We start from the raw sequence: 22,836 nt of genomic DNA, 5'->3' as shown, positions 1-22,836 counted from the left end.
ATAGTGGTTACCAGGGGGTGGGGAGTGGGGGACAGGACAGATGTTGTTTAAGGGTACAAACCTGGAATGGGTAGTAAATAATCCCTAGAGATCGAATGCACAGTATAGTGAATACAGACAACAACAATGTATTATATAATCATCAACCTTGCTAAGAGACTAGATTTAACAATCCCAACCACTAAAAAGGGATCATCATGTAATATGATAGAGGGACTAATTATCACTACAATGGCCATCAGATTAAAATATATAAATGCATCAGATTAACACGCTACACACCTTAAACTGTACATTATATGTCAAATGTACAGTCAGCCATCCGCATCCACAGGTTCCACACCTGCAAATACAGAGAGCCAACTATACTTTGCCATTTTATGTAAGGAACTTAAGGATCCATAGATTTTGGTATCCGAGCGGAGGGCCAGGGGGGTCCCTGGAACCAAACCCCTGTAGTTACCAAGGGACAACTGTATTTCAATTTAAAAAAACAGTAAATAGATGAAAAATTTTAAATTCGAAAATCAGAAAGAACCATGCATTTATTCTGTCTTTCCTATATGAACTGTTCCTCATTGATGTGGGGAAGTTTCTTTTTACAGAAGTATTCCACCTAATAAACAAAGGAATAACAAAAGTTGAATATTACCACTTTGTAATCCCTAATGAATTAATGATCTAGGCAATGCTCATCAACATTTGCTAATATCACAAGAAGACAACCTCCTATGATAGACTGCATTCTGTGAAACACATTGATTCTTGGTCTAACCAACCTTCTACACTTATCTGTGAATGTAAAGGAAACAATGTGTTCTCAGGAAAATACTAAATGATGCCATGGAGCTGGAATGAGCAAAATCCAGGCTGTGAAAAAAATTTATGGAACACAAACCCAGATTCTTCACTCAAAAATTTACAAGGACGGAGGGAAAAATGACTTAAAATAAACTTAAGAGATATATCAACCAATCATAATGTATGGAGCTTACTTAGATCCCAATGCAAACAAGCAAAATGTGTGTGTGTGTGTGTGTGTGTGTGTGTGTGTGTGTCTAGGACAACCAGGAAAATGTAAACACTCACTGTACATTATACAAAGAAAATATATTAAAAGCAGCAAGGGAAAAACAACAAATAACACACAAGGGAATCCCCATAAGGTTAACAGCTGATCTTTCAGCAGGAACTCTGCAAGCCAGAAGGGGCTGGCAGGACATATTTAAAGTGATAAAGGAGAAAAACCTGCAACCAAGATTACTCTACCCAGCAAGGATCTCATTCAGATTTGATAGAGAAATTAAAACCTTTACAGACAAGCAAAAGCTGAGAGAATTCAGCACCACCAAACCAGCTTTACAACAAATGCTAAAGGAACTTCTCTAGGCAAGAAACACAAGAGAGGAAAAAGACCTACAATAACAAACCCAAAACAATTAAGAAAATGGGAATAGGAACATAAATATCGATAATTACCTTAAATGTAAATGGACTAAATGCTCCCACCAAAAGACACAGATTGGCTGAATAGATACAAAAACAAGACCCATATATATGCTATCTACAAGAGACCCACTTCAGACCTAGAAACACATACAGACTGAAAGTGAGGGGATGGAAAAAGATATTCCATGCAAATGGAAACCAAAAGAAAGCTGGAGTAGCAATTCTCATATCAGACAAAATAGACTTTAAAATAAAGAATATTCCAAGAGCAAAGAAGGACACTACACAATGATCAAGGGATCGATCAAAGAAGATATAACAATTGTAAATATTTATGCACCCAACATAGGAGCACCTCAATACATAATGCAAATACTAACAGCCATAAAAGGGGAAATCAACAGTAACACATTCACAGTAGGGGACTTTAACACCCCACTTTCACCAATGGACAGATCATCCAAAATGAAAATAAATAAGGAAACACAAGCTATAAATGATACATTAAACAAGATGGACTTCACTGGTATTTATAGGACATTCAATCCGAAAACAACAGAATACACATTTTTCTCAAGTGCTCATGGAACATTCTCCAGGTTAGATCATATCTTGGGTCACAAATCAAGCCTTGGTAAATTTAAGAAAATTGAAATTGTATCAAGTATCTTTTCCAACCACAATGCTATGAGACTAGATATCAATTACAGGAAAAGATCTATAAAAGACACAAACACATGGAAGCTAAACAATACACTACTTAATAACGAAGTGATCCCTGAAGAAATCAAAGAGGAAATAAAAAAATACCTAGAAACAAATGACAATGGAGACACGACGACCAAAAACCTATGGGATGCAGCAAAAGCAGTTCTAAGAGGGAAGTTTATAGCAACACAAACCCACCTTAAGAAACAGGAAACATTTCGAATAAACAACATAACCTTGCACCTAAAGCAATTAGAGAAAGAAGAACAAAAAAACCCCCAAAGTTAGCAGAAGGAAAGAAATCATAAAAATCAGATCAGAAATAAATGAAAAAGAAATGAAGGAAATGATAGCGAAGATCAATAAAACTAAAAGCTGGTTCCTTGAGAAGATAAACAAAATTGATAAACCATTAGCCAGACTCATCAAGAAAAAAAGGGAGAAGACTCAAATCAATAGAATTAGAAATGAAAAAGGAGAAGTAACAACTGACACTGCAGAAATACAAAAGATCATGAGAGATTACTACAAGCAACTCTATGCCAATAAAATGGACAACCTGGAAGAAATGGACAAATTCTTAGAAATGCACAACCTGCCAAGACTGAATCAGGAAGAAATAGAAAATAAGAACAAACCAATCAAAAGCACTGAAATTGAAACTGTGATTAAAAATCTTCCAACAAACAAAAGCCCAGGACCAGATGGCTTCACAGGCAAATTCTATCAAACATTTAGAGAAGAGCTAACACCTATCCTATAGGCCAATATCACTGATGAACATAGATGCAAAAATCCTCAACAAAATACTAGCAAACACAATCCAACAGCACATTAAAAGGATCATACACCATGATCAAGTGGGGTTTATCCCAGGGATGCGAGGATTCTTCAATATACACAAATCAATCAATGTGATACACCATATTAACAAATTGAAGGAGAAAAACCATATGATCATCTCAACAGATGCAGAGAAAGCTTTCGACAACATTCAACACCCATTTATGATAAAAACCCTGCAGAGAGTAGGCACAGAGGGAACTTTCCTCAACATAATAAAGGCCATATATGACAAACCCACAGCCAACATCGTCCTCAGTGGTGAAAAACTGAAAGCATTTCCACTAAGATCAGGAACAAGACAAGGTTGCCCACTCTCACCACTCTTATTCAACATAGTTTTGGAAGTTTTAGCCACAGCAATCAGAGAAGAAAAGGAAATAAAAGGAATCCAAATCGGAAAAAAAGAAGTAAAGCTGCCACTGTTTGCAGATGACATGATACTATACACAGAGAATCCTAAAGATGCTACCAGAAAACTACTAGAGCTAATCAATGAATTTGGTAAAGTAGCAGGATACAAAATTAATGCACAGAAATCTCTGGCATTCCTATACACTAATGATGAAAAATCTGAACGTGAAATCAAGAAAACACTCCCATTTACCACTGCAACAAAAAGAATAAAATACCTAGGAATAAACCTACCTAAGGAGACAAAAGACCTGCATGCAGAAAATTATAAGACACTGATGAAAGAAACTAAAGATGATACAAATAGATGGAGAGATATACCATGTTCTTGGATTGGAAGAATCAACATTGTGAAAATGACTCTACTACCCAAAGCAATCTACAGATTCAATGCAATCCCTATCAAACTACCAATGGCATTTTTCACAGAATTAGAACAAAAAATTTCACAATTTGTATGGAAACACAAAAGACCCCGAATAGCCAAAGCAATCTTGAGAACGAAAAACGGAGCTGGAGGAATCAGGCTCCCTGACTTCAGACTATACTACAAAGCTACAGTAATCAAGACAGTATGGTACTGGCACAAAAACAGAAAGATAGATCAATGGAACAGGATAGAAATCCCAGAGATAAACCCATGCACATATGGTCGCCTTATCTTTGATAAAGGAGGCAGGAATGTACAGTGGAGAAAGGACAGCCTCTTCAATAAGCGGTGCTGGGAAAACTGGACAGGTACATGTAAAAGTATGAGATTAGATCACTCCCTAACACCATACACAAAAATAAGCTCAAAATGGATTAAAGACCTAAATGTAAGGCCGGAAACTATCAAACTCTTAGAGGAAAACATAGGCAGAACACTCTATGACATAAATCACAGCAAGATCCTTTTTGACCCACCTCCTAGAGAAATGGAAATAAAAACAAAAATAAATAAATAGGACCTAATGAAACTTCAAAGCTTTTGCACAGCAAAAGAAACCATAAACAAGACCAAAAGACAACCCTCAGAATGGGAGAAAATATTTGCAAATGAAGCAACTGACAAAGGATTAATCTCCAAAGTTTACAAGCAGCTCATGCAGCTCAGTAACAAAAAAAACAAACAACCCAATCCAAAAAATGGGCAGAAGACCTAAACAGACATTTCTCCAAAGAAGATATACAGACTGCCAACAAACACATGAAAGAATGCTCAACATCACTAATCATTAGAGAAATGCAAATCAAAACTACAATGAGATATCATCTCACACCAGTCAGAATGGCCATCATCAAAAAATCTAGAAACAATAAATGCTGGAGAGGGTGTGGAGAAAAGGGAACACTCTTGAACTGCTGGTGGGAATGTGAATTGGTACAGCCACTATGGAGAACAGTATGGAGGTTCCTTAAAAAACTACTAATAGAACCACCATATGACCCAGCAATCCCACTACTGGGCATATACCCTGAGAAAACCAAAATTCAAAAAGAGTCATGTACCAAAATGTTCATTGCAGCTCTATTTACAATAGCCCGGAGATGGAAACAACCTAAGTGTCCATTATCGGATGAATGGATAAAGAAGATGTGGCACATATATACAATGGAATATTACTCAGCCATAAAAAGAAACGAAATTGAGCTATTTGTAATGAGGTGGACAGACCTAGAATCTGTCATACAGAGTGAAGTCAGAAAGAGAAAGACAAATACCATATGCTAACACATATATATGGAATTTAAGAAAAAAAAATGTCATGAAGAACCTAGGGGTAAGACAGGAATAAAAACACAGACCTACTAGAGAACAGACTTGAGGATATGGGGAGGGGGAAGGGTGAGCTGTGACAAAGTGAGAGAGAGGCACGGACATATATACACTACCAAACGTAAGGTAGGTAGCTAGTGGGAAGCAGCTGCATAGCACAGGGAGATCAGCTCGGTGCTTTGTGACTGCCTGGAGGATTAAGATAGGGAGGGTGGGAGGGAGGGAGATGCAAGAAGGAAGAGATATGGGATCATATGTATATGTATAACTAATTCACTTTGTTATAAAGCAGAAACTAACACAGCATTGTAAAGCAATTACACTCCAATGAAGATGTAAAAAATTTTTTAAAAAATTAAAAAAAAAAATCAAGGCAGTGTTAAGCAAAAAAGTTGGATAGTAATTTTTGAAAATTAAATTCTTGTTTTATTCAGTTGTATTAATTAAGAACAAGCAGGGAGTAAATTGGTACAGCCACTATGGAGAACAGTATGGAGCTTCCTTAAAAAACTAAAAATAGAACTACCATACTACCCAGCAATCCCACTACTGGGCATGTACCCTGAGAAAACCATAATTCAAAAAGAGTCATGTACCACAACATTCATTGCAGCACTATTTATAGTAACCAGGACATGGAAGCAACCTAAGTGTCCATCGACAGAGGAATAGAAGATGTGGCACATATATACAATCGAATATTACTCGGCCATAAAAAGAAATGAAATTGAGTTATTTGTAGTGAGGTGGATGGACCTAGAGACTGTCATACAGAGTGAAGTAAGTCAGAAAGAGAAAAACAAATACCGTATGCTAACACATATATATGGAATCTAAAAAGAAAGGGTGGGGGGGTTCTGAAGAACCTAGGGGCAGGACAGGACTAAAGACACAGACATAGAGAATGGACTTGAGGACACGGTAAGGGGGAAGGGTAAGCTGGGACGAAGTGAGAGTGGCATGGACATATATACACTATCAAAGGTAAAATAGCTAGGGGGAAGCAGCCGCATAGCACAGGGAGATCAGCTCAGTGCTTTGTGACCACCTAGAGGGGTGGGATAGGGAGGGTGGGAGGGAGACGCAAGAGGGAGGGGATACGGGGATGTATGTATACATACAGCTGATTCACTTTGTTATACAGCAGCAACTAACACAACATTATAAAGCAATTATACCCCAGTAACAATGTTAAAAAAAAAAAAAAAGCAAGGAATATCATTAGAAAGATTACCAGACCTCTAACTTTAAAAGACTGTAATTTTCATGACAATACAATTATTTCCAATCATTCCAGATCCAACTTTAAATCATCAAAACTGAAAGCTCATGACAAGTACCTTATATACCACCCTCTGTCTCAAACCCACCATTTTACCTTTAACATATTATAACCTAAACCAAGTCCATAACCTGCCCATGCCACTTGGAGTGCTAGAAAAAAAGAGTCTTCACCCTTTGGTACACAGGTGAGTGCTTTTCCTTCTGAACTTCCACACTCCCCTGCATATGCCTCAGTTATAAACAACACTTTGTATTATTTGTCTCTAGTCTGTCTTCTCTACCAAACAACAGGCTTCTGACAGGAACACATTCCATTCACGTTCATATTTCCAGTATCTAGCGAAATGCCTCGCATGTTGCAGAACTTGAAGCAAATGACTGAATGAATGGCAGAGAAGAGAATGAGTAAAACATGCCTGTTTATTAGTAGGGTGATAAGCCTAAGAACATATATTTCAGACCACTAAGATAATGAAAAGTACTGTGCAAATTCTCACCTAAAAAAGAAAGAACGGTAAATCTTCCTCTTTCTGACCATAAATAAATTGCTACTTAAGTCTGTCTTGAGGCTTCATTGGAAAAGGCAGTTTATTTGTCGGTTATATATCTCATGGCTTCCTGGTACTGATCTTTTTTTTTTTAATTAATTAATTTATTTCTTATTTATTTTTGGCTGCGTTGGGTCTTTGCTGCTGCGCGCAGGCTTTCTCTAGTTGCCGCGAGCGAGCGGGGGATACTCGTTGCAGTAAATGGGCTTCTCATTGCAGTGGCTTCTCTTGCTGCGGAGCACAGGCTCTAGGCGTGCGGGCTTCAGTAGTTGTGGCACGTGGGCTGAGTAGTTGTGGCTTGCAGGCTCTAGAGCACAGGCTTAGTAGTTGTGGCGCACGGGCTTAGTTGCTCCGTGGCATGTGGGATCTTCCCAGACCAGGGCTTGAACCCATGTTCCCTGCATTGGCAGGCAGATTTTTAACCACTGCGCCACCAGGGGAGCCCCCTGGTACTGATCTTTTTTTAAAACAAAAAATTTATTTATTTTATTTATTTATTTTTGGCTGCGCTGGGTCTTCATTGCTGCATTTGGTCTTTCTCTAGTTGTGGCGAGCGGGGGCTACTCCTCACTGTGGTGCATGCGTTTCTCATTGCGGTGGCTTCTCTTATTGTGGAGCACGGGCTCTAGGGTGCACAGGCTTCAGTAGTTGTGGCTCGCAGGGTTAGTTGCTTCACAGCATGTGGGATCTTCCCGGACCAGGGATCGAACCCGTGTCCTCTGCATTGGCAGGCGGATTCTTAACCATTGCACCACCAGGGAAGTACCCTTGGTACTGATCCTAATCCCACTCAGGCTTAACCCAGCCAATAACTTACTTGTAATACTGTTTCTGTAGGGCTGACATCTCCACCCTGAGAATCTGTTCCACTTTGGCAGGAAGGGATTTCTCCACATCTTTTTTCACTCTCCGGAGAAGGAAAGGCTCTAGCACCTTATGAAGACTCTGATAGCCATTCTCTCTCCCTTTCCCATGGTCTTCCTCAAAATCTTCCCAGAACTCAAACCTAGAGATGACATAGTATAGTGTTACTTAATTACAAAGAAGAAAAAAAGCATTTTTCCAACTAAAATTTATTTTTTAAGGAACCAAATAGGAAAAAAAATCTGTTAAAAAAAAATGAGTCTTCCCTATAAGGAAAAATAAATTTTATCAGTCACTAGCTCTTGAATACAAGAGAGGGGAAAACAGAGAGGCAAGGGAAAACCAACTGAATCAATTCCATCAGTCTACACTAGATAACAGCAGGTTTCCAATTCTGAGACTGGATCTAGAGTTCACAAAATATTTCAGTATATCATGCAAGTAGTATGTAAGTAACATAGTAAGTTACTGTGATAAAATGTTAGGCAGAAAAATTAATCATAAGGTATCTTTTAATAAGCTGCAATTTACTGGGAAAACAAAATTCAGAGGTCAAAGAATAATTAGTGGTGATATTACAGCTATCACTAGTCAGAGGTACAAGTTATACAGCTTCCATCAGTAATCCTCACTGCTCAAAGCTTAAAAAGTTAATGGATTATAATGACAGTAAACAAGTGACAGCCCCCAGACAAGAAGAGCAAACAAGTGACAGCCCCCAGACAAGAAGAGCAATATAAGTGATACAACTTAATACTAATAGAACCTGGGGACACAAAACTTATTAATGAATTTTAAAATGTTATCACCCGTAATAATTTTGCCTGAACTCTACAGATAAAAGTTTCTCCTGTTTAAATCTTAATTTAACCATCTTTGGTTCACTGAAGGATTTGTGGCAGAAATCCAGTACGGGACATTATGATCAAATTTCTTTCAAAAATAAAAATTAAAAGAAATTTATTTCATGAGGCTTAGGAAAATATGCTCTGGCTTGCTACTAGAAAGCCAGCAAAGCACTTGGAAGAAGTTGTTTAGTTTTGTGTGCAGACTGGAGTCCAGTGGGTGAGGTGCTGCCCCATGGTCTGCTTTCTGACACCAGGAGGCCCAGCTCTGCTGAGGCCAGTGAAGTCCCAGAATAATAAACTCAGTGACTCGACATTACCAAGAGCTATGTAATACGCTCTCTGATAAGACAGAAAGTCAAAGACAGCAAATGCCAACACTGTCACCGGGCTAAAGGATGTCAAGAGAGTCTGCTGCCATTGTCATTTCTGAACTCATGAATGGCCAAGCATTTCATCAGGCACTAGGGGCATCAGTATCAGCCCTAGTGACAGCTGGTAATGCCTGAAACAACCGTGTTCGGAGAAGCAGACAAAATGATCTTTTGGGGTAGAGATCTAAAAACATAATTAATGCTTCTAGCTCAACAAAACTAAAGTAAACTGTATTTTGTCACACTGCTATGAAGATACTCTAAGAACATAAAATAAAATGAGGAGTTAAAACTGATAAGAGGATTAAAAGGAACAATGTAAACTAAGCTATCTTAATACCATCTCACACACAAAATGTATGAGGCAACTGGAAATGAGGGACCATCACTATATATCAGGCCATTTTCTGAAGAACTGGGAGATAATTTCAAGAGAATGTTTTAATTTATCTAACACATATTATAATTAATTAAAACTTTACTAGTCTCAAAACTTAAATAATGAACTTTTTTTTTTTACAAGACTTACTTCCCCTACTGTTGTAGGGAACAAATATTTTCACCCACCTAGTGTACTCTTACTACGTTAAAGGAGTTAATATGAGATATTATTTCTTTATATACACATTGAATTGTTTATGAACTACCTGTGGTTGCTTTCTGTCTATACAGCAGATAAGTAGCTGTGACAGAGACCACAATGCCTACAAGTTGAAAATGTTTACTACCAGGTTCTTTAAGAAAGAGTTTGCTGTTCCCTGCAATAGACAACCGTCAATTTATAAACACCACATATATAAAAGGTATATGGTCATCGTGGTGAACTTATAATGATATAATGATACCACACCACAGCCTAGAGAGTCATTATTTTAGTTATTTCCCTGTTAATCAACTTCTGTATTTAACATGTCTCTCACCAAAGTAGAAACAATTTTGATTATTTAAATTTTCCAGACCTTGGGATTTTAGAAAAATAGAAGCTCACTCTACTGAGGAATAGCAAAGAAAAAAATTAAATCAAAGCAGTGAGAATGTTATACTAGAAGTCATGAGATAAATATGTGAAAGGAAAAGTGCAAAAAAATTCACAGAGTGGCCTAGACAGCAGAAGCAAAAGTAAAAAAAGATTTCAACACTGAGAGGTAAGATCTCTGAAAATTATCAAACTGAGTTATTTCGTAGGGTGGGCATGAAGTACATATTTGCACATGATTATCTTTATAAGCTGAACTCTTTGATGTAGTCATAGCTCTATCTTTAATACCAAGCTCCATGCTTTGCAAAATACTACATACAAAACAAAGTGGCTCACTGATATATACCTATAATAAGGGTACTAATAACATACAGTAAGGGTAGGCTCCTGGCCAGAGCCGCCATGCAGGAAAGGTGCTCAGACTGACTCTGCACAAAGGAAACAGCATTTTAGTTGGTTAAAAAGACGACTAACTTTTGGATGTTGAGAACAACGGCCTGTCACAGTTGAGGAGGGGAGAGTCCAGAAGTTACCTGAGCAAACCTAATTCTCTTCTGTACAATAACAATTCTTCAGTGGATCATTTCCTTAAAAAGAACAAATGGTTGTATGGAGCCATAATGAACCTCAGAAACTACCGCTAAGGGTGGGGAAAATACTTCACAGGATTTGTCATCCACACAGTAAGCTCAGGCAGAAATAAAGGAAAATCTCCACTCCTTAACTAATGGGTTTCCTTCTTATACACGCATCTTTGTGAAAAATAATGTTTTTTTTAAAATGTTTGAAAATAATAATGCTTTAAAAACAAAGTTTGCAAAGAGAAAAGCCTCTCTTACACACACACACAGTGCATCTCTAACCCCAATCCATCCTTCAATAAGTAATCCAACTGGCCATATGGAAAACTTTGGCAGACACTATCTGAAGGATCATCTCTAATGGAAAAAGTAATTCAAAGTTCCTCTCTTTCCAAAACGTAGCCCATGCTGGGTGGAATGCCACAGGTGCTTAACAGCAACAAAAAATGAATTATGGCCATTTAGGAGCCAAAATCCCTACCATCCACTTCAGTAGCCAAGTACAGAAGGGCAAATCTTAGCTAATCATTCATTGGAGGAAACTAGGCATCACATTTCTTTTTCTAAATATCAAGCACATATGTTCCCACAGTGCCTCAAGATCCCTACTATGTAGAATGCTTTTACTTCATCTCAATGGTGCTATGAAGGATGCACTATTTCTCTTAGAATTTGAAGTTTAAAGGACATTGGCCTCGGTCACAGAAGACCAGAAACTGAACTCAGTCCACCCACTTATTAACCGTGTGATATGAGACACATTTTCATCATCTCTCTACGATAGCATATTCTTATTACAATCTGAGGCTAAACATATAGAGTGTATCAAAAATTAGATATAAGAAAACAATATAAAAACTATAAAGTAATATACATGAAAATTCTCTTATCCATTTCAGAAAACAAAGATTAATAACTAATAATTGATACCCCCACTGTCTCTAAACTTTTATACATTATCTGTTTTACAGCACATATAACCTTTGAAAAGCACACTTTATAAAAACATGGGCTTCTGCTAATACATGATGGACAGGGTATTCATTACAGAATGGATACAATGTTCAAAAAGAGAAGGGGGCAACTGCCTCCCTCCTCAGAAAGGTGACTACTGTTGACTTAACAGAGCTCTATGGAAGGAACAGAGGATCCAGGTGAGCAGGAAACAGGACAGGCAAAAGATTAGCAGTGAGACGGGGTGGGGAGGGTGGAGGATGACAGAATGAGCAATGTGGGAAGACCTGAGGAACCCGCTCACGTAGTGCTTCTCAACTGGCGGCAATTTTGCCCCTCTGGGGTACACTTGGCAATGCTGCAAGACATTTTTGGTTGTCCCAACTGAGTCATTTCTGGCATGTAGTGGGTAGTGGACAAGGATGCTGTCAAACATCATATAATGCAAAGGAGAGCCCCCACTGTAAAAAAGAATTATCCAGCCCAAAATGTCAATAGTGCTAAGGTTGAGAAACCCTGTTCTAAGGGAAGGCATAGGGAGCAGGGGTGCAGAGGGGCCTCCTCTCTCAGAAGCATACTATAGTGAGGATACCTGCAAAAAAGGAAACAGTCTAGGCCTGTTCTACTAACAGCTATAGTGAGCGTATGCATAATCAGAGTAGTCAAGTTTCTCTATCCATCTTCTGAAGAGTCCTAAACCTCTTCAAAAATAAAGGTGAAGGGACTTCCCTGGTGGTACAGTGGTTAAGAATCCGCCTTCCAAGGCAGGGGACATGGATTCTATCCCTGGTCCAGGAAGATCCCACGTGCCTCAGAGCAACTAAGCCCATGTGCCACAACTACTGAGCCTGCATTCTAGAGCCTGCAAGCCACAACTACTGAAGCTCGGATGCCCTAGGTTTACAACACAAGGAAGGAGGTGAAAATGGAACTATGATGCAGAAAAGTTCCTATATTTTACCAAAATTAAATCAGTATTAATTTTAAGAAAATTGTGATAAGATGTATATACTAAAAACCTTAGAGCAACCACTACAAAATAAAACTTAAAAAAATCAATTAACAGAAGAATCTAAATGGAAAACTAAAAACTACTTGTTGAAACAAAAGAAGGCAGTAAGAAAGAAACAAACAAAAAAGAAATATGACATACAGAGGGAAAAAGCAAAATAGCAGACATAAATCCAACCATATCAATAATTACATTAAATGTGAATGAACTAAATACTCCAACCAAAAGGCAGAGATTGTCTAACTAGAGAAAAAAGGAAGATCCAACTGTATGCTGTCTATAAGAGACACATTTTAGACCCAAATAAACAGGTTCAAAGTAAAACAATGGAAAATAGTATTCCATGCAAACAGATACCAGAAGAGAGCTGAGGAGCTATAAGAAAATCAAAATAGACCTAAGGAACAGGAAATATTACTAAAGATAAAGAGGGACATTTTATAATGATAAAAAGGTCAATAAATCAGGAATATGTAACAAATACAAATGTGCACATACCTAACAACAGAACCCCCAAACTGACAGAACTGAAAGAAGTAGGTCATTCAACAACTGTAGTTAAATATTAAAATACTTCACTCTCAATTACTGATAGAACAACTAGACATGAAGTCAGCAAAGATACAGAAGGAAGACTACTAACCAAGTTGACTTAATGGACACTTACAGAATTCTACCCAACAAAAGCAGAATAAACATTATTCTTTTCAAGTACACATGGAATATATTCTCCAAGACAGAAAACATACTAGACCATATAACAAGTAACAATTCATTTAAAGCATGTTCTCTAAGATAAAAGTAAACTACAGATCATTTGGGAAATAATTAAATATTTGGAAATTAAATAACATACTTCTCAAAAAAAAAAAACCACCATGCATGAAAGAAAAAATCAAAAGAGATATTCAAAAATAGGTGAAACTGAATGAAAACAAAACCACAAGATATCAACATTTACGGGATGCAGCTAAAGCAGGACATGGGGGGAACCTATACCTTTAAGTACCTATATTGAGAAAAGGAAGAAAGAGACTTAAATCAATAATCTAAGCTTCCATCTTAAGAAAACAGAAAACAAGAAAATTAAATGAAAAACAAAGGAAGGCAATAATAAAAATGAGAGTAGAAATAAATGAAATTCTAAAATAGAGAAAAAAACAAAATAACGTCCAAAGCTGATTTCTTTGAAAACATCCCCAAAATTGTTAAAAGCTTTACCTAAAAAGACCAAGAGACGAGACACAAAATTGCCATCATCAAAAAATTATTTAGATCAGTATTGATCCTTCAAAAATTAAAAGGATTATGAGGAAATACTGCTTTATGCCAACAAATTAGACAACTTAGATGAAATAAACAAATTGTCAGAAAGACACAAATTAACAAAACTAAGTCAAGATGCAATAGAAAACCTGAATAGACCTATAACTAGAAACAGAAATAGTCATTAAAAATTTTCCCACAAACAGAAGCTAAAGCTCACAAGGCAACACTGGTGAATCCTAATCAAATATTTTAAAAACAAGTAACATAAATCTTAAACATTCTGACCAACTCGGATTTATCCCAGGAATAAAAGGTTGGCTTAATCTGAAAAGGAACTAATGTTACATACCATACTGGTAGAATAAACAGCAAAAACCACATGGTCACCTCAACAGGTAAAGAACAGCACATGACAAAATCCAACACTCAATCCACCACTCACTAGGAATTACAAGAAAACTTCCTCAACCTTATAAAGGGTACCTAACAAAAATTCTGTAACATCCTACTCCCACCAATTCTACTCAACATGGAGGTTCTAGCCAGTACAATAAGGCAAAAGATAAAAGGCATCCACCTGCACTGGAGAAATGAAGTATTACAGCCTTTACTTAGAGAAGATCTGAGTCTAATATAAAGCACTTCAATATAGACTACTTAAAAAATAAAAATAAAAACCTCTTCAACTCAGAAGGCAAAAATTCCAATTGAAAAATGGGTAAAAGATTTGAACAGATATTTCACCAAAGATATACAAATGGCTAATGAACACAGGAAAAGATGTGCAACATTATTAGTCATTATACAAATGCAAGTCAGAACACAATGAGATACCACTACACATCCACCGGAAGAGCTAGAATCCAGAAGACTGACAAATACACCAAGTATTGGTGATGATACAGACAAACTAGAAAAGTCAAACATTTCTGCTGAGGATATAAAATGGTACAGTCTCTTTGGAAAACAGCCGGTAGTTTCTTAAGTTAAATATATACTTTCTGAACAACCTGGCAATTTCACTCCTATAGATCTAGTCATACGTCCACACAAAGACAAAATAACCCAAAACTGAAGCAATCCAAACATCCATCAACTGGTGACTGGATGTGCATACAATGGAATATCACTCCATAATAAGAAAATAACTCCTAATAAACTCTATAACATGGGAGAATCTCAAAATTCTTATGCTAAATAAAAGCAGCCAAAATCAAAAGACTACTTATTAGGATTCAATTTAGATGAAATTTCTAGAAAAGGTAAATCTCTAGAGATTAAAGCTGATTCGTGATTGCCTACGACTAGAAGTTGAGGCAGAGATTAACTACAAACAGACGAGAGGGAACTTTTTTCAGTGAGGAAAATATTCTAAAAGTAGATAATGGTGATGGTTGCACAATTCTATAAATTTACTAAAAAATATTAATTTGTATATTTACAATGGTACATTTTATGGTAAGTAAATTATATCCCAATAGGCTATTTTAAAAAAAAGGTAACACATGGGGAAAGGGACCATTTCTCTATTGTTCCTTAGGCCATCCAAAATGCCTTGTTCAGTTTATGGCATACAGTAGGCACTCAAGTCTTTTCTAAATTAAAAAAAAAAAACAAAACTGTGGAGCATTTACCTGTCAATTTGACAACTCTCAATTTAACTGTTTACTGCATGCCAGTTACCATTCTAGGCAATGTGGACCACGGATGAATAAAGTAAATAAGATCTCTGCTACTTCTGAATGCATAATTTAATTAATGACATGGTATGAATGAGGAAATAAATGAAAAAGAGAGAGGTGCCATATAGAAAATAAAACAGGGTATAGATGATAAGCATGTCTGATAAGGAACTTGAGGTTCAGTGGTCTGAGGAGACCTCTAAAAGGAGGTGGTCATATAAGCTGAGGCAAAGATGTTAATAAGTGACTGGCCATATGAAGCTAAGGAGAAAAAACATTCCAGACAAAAAGAATAGCAATGCTTGGCATGTTAAAGGAACAGAAAGATGGCCAGAATGGCTGGAGCACAATTAGTAATGGAGAAAGTGGTATGAGATGGGTCAGACTAAGAAGGGTATTCCAAATCTGGGTAAAGAATTTAGATTTCATTTTAAGTATCACTGAACACCAATGGATAATTTAAGTTTTATGAAACGTGCATACCATCTTTCCCACAAAAATCTTTTCAGTAAAGACATTCCACAATTCTTTACTAAGTTAGATTTTAAAGAGACCTAAACCCAGTGCTATTGTTATCAAAAGGTTAGATTTAAGATATTTTTTAATACTTGTCAGATTGTGTAGCTTGTATACTTTTTTTCAATTATATTGATCACCTTATAACAACAGGGAGAAGGTGTGATGTTTCCTATTTATCAATTATTTCCCCCAAAGCATTAAATGATTCAAATGTTTGGTAGACAGTATGCTTTCTTTCTTAACAGGCTGATTTCTGAGCTTTCTATCATTTGTTATGAAACATTTTACTACTTTTGTTGCTGCTTCAATGCTTTGCTTTCCCCAAACCATGCCATCTGTTTTCCCTAAGGTTTACTAAAAAAGTTAAAGAGCATTGGCATTTCAGACATTCTAGCATCTTTTGAAACACATAGGAAGGAGCTTACTTCTCCGGCATAATAAAGTGCAGCAAGGACCAGAGCTCTTTGAGGGAATTCTGAAGAGGGGTCCCCGTAATCAGGAGCCTATGGTTGGACTTGAAATCAATCAGAGTTTTATACAATAAAGAGTCATCATTCTTCAACCGATGGGCTTCGTCCACTCCCAGAAAGGCCCAGTTAATACTGCCCAGCACAGTCTAAAGTAAAAACAAAACAGAACGAGCCACCAGGTCAGAAGGGAACCCAAAAGTGCTTTCAAGTGTTAATTATCTCTGTACAAATACCATCACGAAGGTATACATAGAAACATTTATTCTTCACTGACTTAAAGTATATCAGGACTCTTCTGTTTATTCCGTTAGTTAACAGATTGGTGTCTACTCAAAAGAGCAGGTCATCCTCTAAAAGCTATAGGGGAGTCTTTTAGGCCAGGTTTTGCTGCATGCCTCAAAGTGAAAACACAAAAACTGGTATGCTGGGCAAAAACAACACAAAAACAAAAAATACATGATTTTGCAGTCTCTCCTTAATCAAGATTCTTCTCTGCCTATTCTCCACCCCAACCTTGAAGCACAGAAACACCAAGAGCCACCAAATTGCACTTGTTTATGCTTATTATCACCACTGGGATCACCTGGCACATACATTTCTTAGTAACTGTGGGAAGGAGATAATTTTAAGAGATTCATTTTTCTGTCCTCCTCCTCAGAGACCCTTACACAACATCTGTTCTGGAGAAATGCTTAATAATAAGATGGGAAGTACCTGAGAGGGCACTCAAGACCAGCTTCCAATGACTCACTAGAATCTCCAGTAAGTTACTGGCCTCAATACCCTTTCACCTATTTAATTCAATTGGCTTAGGTGACCCAAGGTCCCCTTCAACTGTAAGGTTCTGTTTATTTTTTAATAACCTTAATATTCTTCATGGATTTTTTTGTTTGTTCATTTGTTTGCTTTTTTTAAATACGAAAAGAAAAGTAACATGGCAAGGGGGAGGCAAAGACCCCATCATTTGGACAAGTCACACTCCAAAATTTAGCCTTTTGGTTACCAATTACACACCTTATCTTTTAAGAGGATCTCATATGTTGTTATAAGTGCATTGAATTTCAGCCTTTTGGTCTGACAGTGAATCCATTCATATTCTCGTATCTATAAGAGAAAACAATCATTAAGATATAATTTCTACCTTTACCTTTCTATATCACCAGCAAGTCTTATGACAGATGCAATAAATATACCAAATAAAAATTAAATCTGATTAGAATTTAATGAATACCTTATACATTCTAAACTGACCTAAGCAACCAAAGTATAGAGCAATATGAGTTAGAATTAAAAGATCTATCGTGGAGCAGCAAAAACTTTACTGCCAGAATTCAAATAAATTGTCACCTCCCTCTGCCCCCCTCCACCCCCAATATATTTGACCACAAAAATGCATTTCATCAGCAATTAAAACCCTGGTAACTTGAACTTATCTAGGGAATCTCCCAGAATGAGAACTTTCTTAAGGAAATACAATTTGATCATTCTTTGGGTAGGGCATACTTTTATTAGTAAATAAAACAAATTCCAACCTCTGGCTTGGTCAGAAATTTCATTAATCATACAGCAGAAAGATGTGGCCCCCAAGAAAAAGGAAAGGGAGGCTTACAGGATGAAAATACAATTTAATATGAATGAAAATCACGTCAACGCAAAGGAACACAAAAACTAACATTCGTACTGAAGTATAATATAACGTATTTAACTGGACACCCAGCAAGCACAATGGCCCATGATAGAGCTCCTACAGCTTGGTTGTCAAGTTAAGAACTGGAGGACAAGTCAAGGAGAGCTGCAGGGACTCACCACAAAGTGGGAAGAAGAACAAAGAAAAGGAGTACTGGAAAGAAAAGAAAATGTCCCTGATTTCACAGTTTTTTAGAGTTCACTTTCTTTGTCTTCACCTTTCAATGCAGTAGTGCTTGAAGCAATTCTGCACAATCTAGAACTTTTTTAATGGTTAACGAATGGATTAACAAACTTAAGAACTACTATAGACTTAGAAACTCAAAATTAGAGCAATGAAGTCTGCCAGAGTTTAGGTTAGAAAATTTTAATGAAAATGTTTAATAAAAATGAATTTGCATTAGCATGGTAATATATGGTTGTAACATCTCTCTCAAACGTTGAGGACTCCTGATGGCTTGCTCTTATTATAAGCAATCCCCTAGAAACAGTTTATTCCAACATACACACAGTGGTAAAAAAGCAAAGGTCTGGGACCAGACGTGTCTTTGTCCCAATCCCAGCTCTGCCACATTCCAGCTGGCCTGGGACAAGTGTTAAACTCTCTGAGTCAATTTCTTCAACAGGAGATTGGAAAGAATATCATCTACTTTGAAGATTATCATAAGGATTATAGGTAATATACATAAAGCACCCAGCACAGGGCCTGGCACGTAATAAGAACCTTAAAAAAAGTTGTTATCAAGAAAAAGATTTGCCAGACAAAGACAAACTTAAGCCCATGTGTTCTAAGTTCCTGATGCTCAAGTTAACTTTGATATCAGACAGATAATTCTCTTTTCTGCAGCTCTGAAATGGCTCACTGTCCTTTTATTTCTTTCTTGTAAGTTATGCCACCTCACTATTTTAAAAGGTTAGGAAACAAACTCTAAGAACTCAATTATTTTCAGTAATATCTCTCTGCTCAAATAGCAAAAATAATATTAACATTCCACAAGGCATCAACTCTATCTTATAATCCTTTATAAATAAAGTGGTCTTGAAAGTACAGGGGAAAGAAAAACTTAATACTGCAATCCAACTAAGAGAGATTCCCATTCATGTACTGCTGTTGCGGTTCTTTACAAAGTAAGCATATGTTTTTAAGACTAACTGAATTGTATTTTTGGGATACATCAATCTCCCAATATCAGGGGCATAGCACCGTGTCAGAATCACAATTTTACTAAAGGCTATAATGGCTTTAGGTCAATTTCCAAAAATACATTTATAACACAGATTCTATCCCAATTCTTTTTGTTTACACACCGTATTTCTGCTCATCAGGTCACCTATGTAAACCACTACGTTAATCTCTGGTGCCCAGATTTCAAACTCCCTCTGCCATGAGGTGAGGGTGGATAAAGGGACGACTATAAGAAAGGGGCCATACAGCTGGTGTTGGTGGAACAGGTAGGAGAGGAATGATATGGTCTGGATGGTCTTTCCTAGGCCCATTTCATCAGCAAGGATTACACTGTTACTTCTGCAGAAAGAAAAAGATAAAAACAAAAAGATCATTAGTTCACAAAAAAAACAGTATGTGCACAAACAGCAAAGGCATCAATGCCTCACAATGTCACCAAGCAAGACATGGGTTGTGAGCCTCTAATGTCTTTCCTCTCCTCTGCAATTAACTCTCCTACATAAGACAGTCGAGTAACAAGTAATCTAAGTATTATCAAGGTTTGGATTACTACAAGAGCCTATTCAGACTAGATGTTCTCTATCTTGCATTTTGGTCTTTTACATCTATCCCCTGTAACAGAGAAGGCAGGTTTTGGTATATTGGTGTATGCAAGCACATGACCTTGGGTTCCATCAGTACAGAAAGCAAGGGCAGATGGGCTATCCCCACTGCTGATGAACCCTACAGGCTGACAGTCATGTGCCTTTGTTCAAAGTGCCCACCCATTCCACTGCAGGCCACTGGGTTGTTTAATGCTACATACACTACTCCCTAGCCCTAAATGCTGCAGGTACACAGAGCTTGTTTTAAATACACTACTCTACAGCAGGGGTAGGCTGCAGATCAGATCTCTGAATCCCACCCCAGACCTACTGAATCAGAGTATCTGGGGAAGGGCTCAAGAATCTGTATTGTTTAACAAGTACTTCTGGATATTGTGCTATGGGTATATGGCTTGGACCACACTTTGAGAAACAAGGCTCTAGGAGACAGGCAGGAGGCAGGATTTCAACAGGATCCTAATAGAAAAGGATTGTAAAGATATTAAGAAAAAACCTTTAAGTAAATTAAGCTAATTTAAACTGAAAGAAATAGAGTTAGGAAAGTATGTTCCAGAAATAGAAAAGAGCCCATTTGACAGGAAACCAGGACTGCATGTATGCCTTAAGTCTGAAAATATTACAAGGTTCTTGAAAATCAGGCCATGGGAGGTTTACACATATATAATACATGCTTAATCAGTGGACCGGAGAGAACTAAAACCAATATTCAAGTTAAAGACAACTTAATCGATTAGAAAAACAAGACATTTAATTCACCAAGAAGAGATTCCTTTGAGTAATTTTCCTCATATTTCTCTCACCTTTTCACACCACTGGGGAGGAAACAGGGTTAATTTTCTCCAACATTTCCTCTCCCTAGCAAACTGCCACTGTCCATTTATACACATGAAAGAAGTTTGGATTGATTTGCCTGCTTTTCTGGAACTAGACCAAAACAGCATGTTACTTAACTCAAGGTTCCCATGACCAGGGCCTAGTAGCTGCCTGGGCCCTTTTCAGCTGATTCTGAATTAGTCAGTTTAAAGTAGAAAATGCTGGCTCAGGACTCTACATGGTGTGACTTTGGACAAGGGCTCCTAAGAGCCCTCAACTACAGAACAAGAGGGTTAGTTACACAACTCCTTAAGCCTCCACCTAGCTTATAACCGTCCTTTAGGAAGATCAGGTCTCACTATTCTCTGAAACAAAAATAACTTTCAAGGAATTTAGAACATCAGACCTCCATTCTCAGTCACAGAAATTGAACCTCCTCAAGATCTCTGATTCTCATACTGAACGTTAAATATTACATAAATTTTTACAAGACAGAGTAGTACATGGTTCAATTGGGAAAGTCATTGTAAATGCACCTCTGTAACTTAAAAACCATCTTTTCAGCATTGAGAAAAGAAGCTGGCATGTTTTTGTCTTCAGGCTGTAGTCTAATTCTGAAATAAGAATTCTTACTTTGCCATAAAACACTGAAGAAATTAAGAGTTTACATGTTGGGGAAGGAATCTGGAGACATACATTAAAGGTACTTCTCACACCGTATGTTCCATGAAGACAGGGGAATCCTGTCTTGTCTTGGTTCACTACTAAATTCTCAAGGCCTGGGACTTCCCTGGTGGTCCAGTGGTAAAGAATCTGCCTTACAATGCAGGGGACGTGGGTTCCATCCCTGGTCAGGGAACTAAGATCCCACATGCCTCGGGGCAACCCGCGCACCACAACTACTGAGCTCACGCACCTCAACTAGAGCCCACGTGCTGCAAACTATAGAGCCCGCGTGGTCTGGAACCCGTGCACCACAACCACAGAGCCCACATGCCACAACTAGAGAAGGGAAAACCCGCATGCCACAACTAGAGAGAAGCCCGCGCACCACAACGAAGAGCCCGCACGCCACAACGAAAGATCCCACATGCCTCAACAGAGATCCCACGTGCCGCAACTAAGCCCCAACACAGCCAAAAATAAATAAATAATAAATAAAATCTTAAAAAAAAAATTATCCAGGCCTACCTAGGTCCCTAATACATAGTAATTAGGGACTACTTGAATTTGCAATTGAATTTGGTGAATAAAATTTATGAGTACAGCCTCAAAGTACCTTTAAACCTCGTTGTCTCATCTCTCTTTTTCTTTTTTCCAAGACTATGGTGATCTTGTTACAAAAAAGTAAAGGATAATTTCACAAGTCCAACTGTCAGAGAACTTCCTCTACAAGGGATGGCCTGAACAGCAATAGGGGGGGTGGGGGTCACATCACTCTTCAGCACCACTATGTAAAATTAAAGGTTTCCCTGGCTCAGAAAGACAACTGAATGGAAAAAAGACATTTTCTTCTTTCTTCTGAGAATAACTCCTTCCCCACTAAAGATATAGACAAATTACATTGCTATTTATACTCATAAATAACATAGTAAGACATAGGTCTCTGGCTATGAGAAATTAACCCCCAAATAACTAAATAACAAAGTACTTTTTACTTCAGACTAAACTGGTAATTATATATACATAAAAACTCCCAGAAGTGGCTCCTTTCAATCACATAATTTTTTTATTTCTATAATATACAAGAAAAGGAAGTAATTCTTTATACCTAACAGTTTTAAAAAGCCAGAAACAGTAGAGAAAACATCAAACATATTTTTCTACCTACTTGCACCAAGAATGAGCAAGCCAGTTGAGACCTTCTAGCTGATAATCTCGGAGCTCCAGATTCTCTCCTCCTAAATATGCCGGCTGTTTCTTTAAAGCCACAAATCGTGGTCTCTGCTTCAGGGCCTGAAATGCAAAATTTAACAAAGCCCAGGTTGAAGA

General features: G+C 37.5%; 1 protein-coding gene across 16 annotated transcripts in view; it reads right to left on the bottom strand.

The window, feature by feature from the left end:
- CHD2 (chromodomain helicase DNA binding protein 2) overlaps positions 1 to 22,836 on the bottom strand; it is a 141,211-nt gene that overhangs the window by 62,874 nt on the left and 55,501 nt on the right. For all 16 annotated transcript variants that reach the window (XM_089906846.1, XM_089906845.1, XM_089906847.1 and 13 more), the window contains 5 exons: positions 22,676 to 22,800; positions 19,549 to 19,765; positions 17,569 to 17,658; positions 16,510 to 16,700; positions 7,823 to 8,011 (listed from right to left, as the gene is read on the bottom strand). In XM_089906846.1, coding sequence (XP_089762972.1) covers positions 7,823 to 8,011; positions 16,510 to 16,700; positions 17,569 to 17,658; positions 19,549 to 19,765; positions 22,676 to 22,800 — 812 coding nt within the window. The remainder of the gene's footprint in view (positions 1 to 7,822; positions 8,012 to 16,509; positions 16,701 to 17,568; positions 17,659 to 19,548; positions 19,766 to 22,675; positions 22,801 to 22,836) is intronic.

The sequence above is a fragment of the Delphinapterus leucas genome, chromosome 2 (genome assembly GCF_059928025.1).
Source record: "Delphinapterus leucas isolate spDelLeu-1000000601 "Yukka" chromosome 2, BTC_Dleu_Yukka2, whole genome shotgun sequence".
Lineage (NCBI taxonomy): Eukaryota > Metazoa > Chordata > Mammalia > Artiodactyla > Monodontidae > Delphinapterus > Delphinapterus leucas.
The sequence above is the reverse complement of the archived record's forward strand: the minus strand, read 5'-3'. Positions and strand labels throughout refer to the sequence as shown.